This window comes from Gymnoscopelus braueri (assembly GCF_963280865.1).
Source record: "Gymnoscopelus braueri genome assembly, chromosome: 6".
Classification (NCBI taxonomy): Eukaryota; Metazoa; Chordata; class Actinopteri; order Myctophiformes; family Myctophidae; genus Gymnoscopelus; species Gymnoscopelus braueri.
The window spans coordinates 53,862,383-53,867,382 of record NC_137607.1 but is presented as its reverse complement, the minus strand read 5'-3'; the positions used below and the strand labels follow the sequence as shown (position 1 = coordinate 53,867,382).

The following is a 5,000-nucleotide window of genomic DNA, read 5'->3' as shown; positions in this document are numbered from 1 at the left end:
ATCCCTTCCTGTTCTGAAGTGTGTATGTGTGCACATGTGTGTTGTGTGTGTGTGTGTGTGTGTGTGTGTGTGTGTGTGTGTGTGTGTGTGTGTGTGTGTGCGCGTGTGTGTGTGTGTATGTGTGGGTGTGTGAATACACACACACGTAAGGATGTGCAAATGAGAGTTACCGTGCGTGTATGTATCTTGTCTGTATGCATGTGTGTGTGAGTGTCTGCCTCCTCATGTTATTTAGTCAGATGGTTTCTCATTTGAATGGATGACGCAGAATTTGCATGACCTCGAGCTGTATTTTAAAACACACTCCTACCGACTACGCACACGTCCATTTACACTTAAGAGCAATACTCTGCAGCCGGTTTCAAGTATGTTCTGTAAAAGTTTGCAGCTGAAACAATTACAATACCCCCCAAATATATAAAGTATGTATAAACACCCACAAGACGGATGTCAGCCTCCCACAACTAATTGTGGGAGGCTGGACAGCAATCACGCACTGATATATTTCTATAGCAACTTGAAAAATATACACCTCTGTATCTTAATATCTAATATTCATTCCTCTCCCCATTCGAACTCCATAGGATCTGATTAAGGAGACTGTATTCTCAGTTTAAATATATAAAACAATGTCAAAACAATACATGTCTGACTTGTTATGATTAGTAACTTCTACTGAGAGACACTCAAATAATATTCCCCCTTCGCAGCTAAGACATATAGCTGTGCTAATAATGATATATTTAAAACATCACAGGGCTTAATTTAGGCTTTAGATTTGCTTCCAACTCAGCTTCTCTACTTGGTTGTGTCTTTTTTGGTAAGAAAGGGTAAAGCCTGAATTATACTTGGTTGCGCATCGTGTCTCGCACCGAAAATAGTCGATCTAAAAGCTCACAACGCGCCACGCTGCATGCGGCGCGTTGTGAGCTTGTAGATCGGCTAGATGTGAGACAGCGGTGCGCAACTAAGTTTAAATTAGGCGTAATCTGCGTCCTATTTGATTTCCCGTGCTAGCCGGTCTCCCCGCAGCCTGCCTCTGCCCCGGCGGAGCGGCAATCTCTTTAACACCAACTGATAATGTACACAGGCTTTATTGTCAAGTCACTCAGGGGGCAGCACCAGCCGACCCCATGACACACACACACACACACACACACACACACACACACACACACACACACACACACACACACACACACACACACACACACACACACACACACACACACACACACACCAGTGTTGATTTTGACAACAAATTTTGGTTTAGTTTTAGTTATAGTCTTTTGAATAAAATTCCATTTAGTTTTAGTCATATTTTAGTCATCTGAAATGGTTTAGTTTTTGTCTAGTTTTAGTCGACTAAATCTACAGTTGAGTTAGTCGACTAAAATGTATTTTGGCGGTGCCTTGATGGCGTCGCAATGGCTGATTTTACACTTGGTTGCATACTGAAAATAGCCGATCTACAAGCTCACAACACGTCGCAGCGCAACGCGTTGTGAGCTTGTAGATCTGCTATTTTCAGAGCGCAACTCCCACGAGCAACCAAACATAAAATGATTTGTCTTCTAGTCGACCCCCCCCCCCCCCCCACACACACGCACGCACGCACGCACGCACGCACGCACGCACGCACGCACGCACGCACGCACGCACGCACGCACGCACGCACGCACGCACGCACGCACGCACGCACGCACGCACGCACGCACGCACGCACGCACGCACGCACGCACACACACACACACACACACACACACACACACACACACACACACACACACACACACACACACACACACACACACACACACACACACACACACACACACACACACACACACACACACACACACACACACACACACACACACTCACGCACGCACTCACACACGCTTCCCACTATGCATTCTCCACCCGCTTGTTAACCTCTGTTCCTTGTACATCTGCTCCTTGTCTGGACGCCTCAGGGCAAAGCTTCTTCTTGTCTTTTTTATCTCTAAACTTTTCCCATATAATAGCAGACTTCTATTTTAACTAATATTGCTTTGACTTGCTTGGCAGCATAGTGCTGCCCCGGTAGCACAGCTTATTATTTCTTTTCATATCGAGGATCCACAAAAAAGACAGGCTAGTTTCCACGGTGTCCTCGGACAACGTATATATCACCAAAATAATAAAGATCTAAAGGTACAAAGAGGACACAGCAGAGTTTGTGATTTACAGTAAGTTTAACTTCCAAGTCATAAAGAAGGAAATGGCCTAACTCCTAGATAAGAGTGAGTCACATTATCCTGCCGTGCAGCCAGCCATCAAAACAACACGGCTGCGGCTAAAAAACATCCCCCGGATTGAAAAATGACCAATGTATGACAGGTTGTGCTGGTGAGCGATTCTCTGACACACACGCGGTTATGGGCGATCAGCTAATATTTTCTGCTCCATTTTGCAGTCTGTCACATCAAGTGTCAGGGCTGTTCAACGCCCGCTTTCCTCACATCAGCACTATAAGAACACACATAACAGAATATTTACTCCTTTTGAATGATGGCACAACGGAGTAAAAAAAAAAGAAAAAGAAAAGAAGTGAAACATTTTTTTTTTTTGCTTCTCAAGTCCCAATTCAGCAGTTTCTTTTAATGCGCTGTCCATTAAATCAATATCATCAAAGCGAGAGAGAACTCCTTAACACGCAGCAAGCCAGGCAGGTACTTAATTTCAGTGCAGTAATTAAGGGCCCATTTGGAGTGGGACCTGGTGGCCTCTGCTGCCCTGGAGGAGTGCGATTGGTCTAATTAGCTAATATGACCACGGCTGATTGGGCAGTAAGTAATATAATCACAGCCGATTGGTCGCTAACCCACAGGTCTTGGTGGCGGGCTGGGAGGAACAGGGGGAAAGCACTCCATTCGGTCACCCCGTCTGGATAAGAGCTCTCTGGAGTTTAGCCACAGTCTTCGGGTCCGTGCCGAAATTGGAGGCTGGAGATTTTATGGATCGGGGACTAAAAGAACGAGGTGGACTGTCTGAAACGCTGGTTCTCACGTGGGGTCAGGGGACCCCCAGGGGTCTTTGTAGGGGGGTGCCAGGGGATCCCCAGCTAAATGATAATGGTATTTAGGAACCCGGTCTGTAATTCTAAGAATTAAATTAACCCATTAAGACCTTCTAGGAGATTCTACAAATGTCTACAAATGTAAATCCAAACTGTTTTTTTTAAAAAACATGTTTCTATATCAGTGGTGCTCAAACTTTTTCATGTCAAGGACCCCCAAAATGATATGTATTTGGCCGCGGACCCCCATCTCAAAATATTTTGTTCCAGTGACCCCCCAGAAGCAAAGATTTGAGTTACAAATGTTCGCTTTAAAACCATATATATTCCAAGATTTTCACACATTTTCACGATTTCTCAAAAATAGCAGATCTACAAGCTCGTAGCGCGGCACTCGCGCTATGAGCTTGTATATCTGCTATTTTTGAATAGCCAAAGTAAAATAATGTAAGTGTAAAATAGTGTAAGTGTAAAATAAAGCTTTTTTAGCTCAAATCAAGAAGTGACACAGATGCGCTCCAGATCTTAATGGGTTAACACATTTTACAGTGTAGATTGGGATCCCAGAGATAAACATTGTATCAAACGGGGGGTCCTATGGGGGGGGCCTATGGCATGATTTTATATCAATGTGAGGGATCCTTGAAATGACAAAACCTGAGATTCACTGGTCTAAATGATAGCTGGTTCTACTATGCAGAAGTTCTTTGTTGTGCCCGTCACGGGGGGCAGGTAGCATAACCACAAGGAATACACAGAAACCAGCAGCATTGAATGTTACCATACAGTAAAAGAACTGATTGTTCCTCTCTTCTTCTCCTTTGTCTCCGTGTCTTTGTCTCTCTTTTCAGTGTATTCTGGGATCTGTACTGTGCGGCTCCGGACCGGCGGGAGACGTGCGAACATTCCAGCGAGGCCAAAGCGTTCCATGACTATGTGAGTGAACTTTACCAACCTGTCAGTTGTGTTATGGGGGCTATGTAGGGGGGGGGGATTGCTTTTACGGCTTCGACCGGCTGATGGCTGCTCAGGTGGCTTCGAAGAGGGCACACGTGGGCAGTGTTGCCAGATTCTGTGAGAGAAACAAGCAACCAGGTCTAAGAAAACCAGGCCAAAAGAAGCGACTATGGGCCACATGAGCACTTTAACATATACATCAGCTATTTGAAAATAGCAGATCTACAAGCTCACAACGCGTCGCGATGCGACGCGTTGTGAGCTTGTAGATCGGCTATTTTCAAATAAAATCTTACGGGGAAATTATAATAAGCAGATCTGGCAACCCTGCACGTGGGGGGGAGCTGTTTGGGGTTAATTGTCTTACTCAGGAGCTCTTCGACACGTGATGTGTACACTGGGTGAGCTAGGGGTCGAACCGGCTGCCCTCTCGATTCCCCGATGGCCTCTCTGCCCACTCGCCTGTGGCTGCACACAGACAGTACCGGCACACTTGGATGCCTCGCAGTCATGTCGACACGTGCTAAACAAAACCTCAGACGCCCATGTATCAAAGAGTAGGGGCTATTGTCGTTTCTGCAACAGTGCTGGTGGTTTCTTGTTATGACATGCCTGTTTTTCAGTTTGTTGTCTCTTATACCGTTGTGTCCAGTCTGTCTCTACATGCAGTAGAGCTGCTTTTGCTGAACACTCCTATTCTGGACAGATGATTGACAAAATCAATGTTTGGAAAGGGTTTGATATATGCAATGCCAACAAATGATAGTTGTATGTTCTACTGGGAAATGCCATCTCTTATTAATAGTCTTACAGTTGCTAATCATCATGTGTCATATGATGGGGTTTGTGAGGTTGTCTACTGCAGACAGCAGAGTAACTCAGCCGTGACCTCTGACCCCTCAGGTCTTACCTAAACGGTTCTGCCTGAGGGAAAAGTTCACATAACAGCCTGGTGCTTTATTGGTCTGTTCATGATTTCAGG

At 45.3% G+C, this 5,000-nt stretch overlaps 1 protein-coding gene across 1 annotated transcript in view; it reads left to right on the top strand.

Moving 5' to 3' along the window:
• The window catches only part of LOC308087006 (single-stranded DNA-binding protein 3-like), a gene marked incomplete at its 3' end in the record, with an annotated part of 38,546 nt that overhangs the window by 30,158 nt on the left and 3,388 nt on the right, over positions 1 to 5,000 (top strand). The window contains exon 4 of the mRNA XM_080430646.1: positions 3,913 to 3,997. Within this exon, the coding sequence (XP_080286772.1) occupies positions 3,913 to 3,997 (85 nt within the window). The remainder of the gene's footprint in view (positions 1 to 3,912; positions 3,998 to 5,000) is intronic.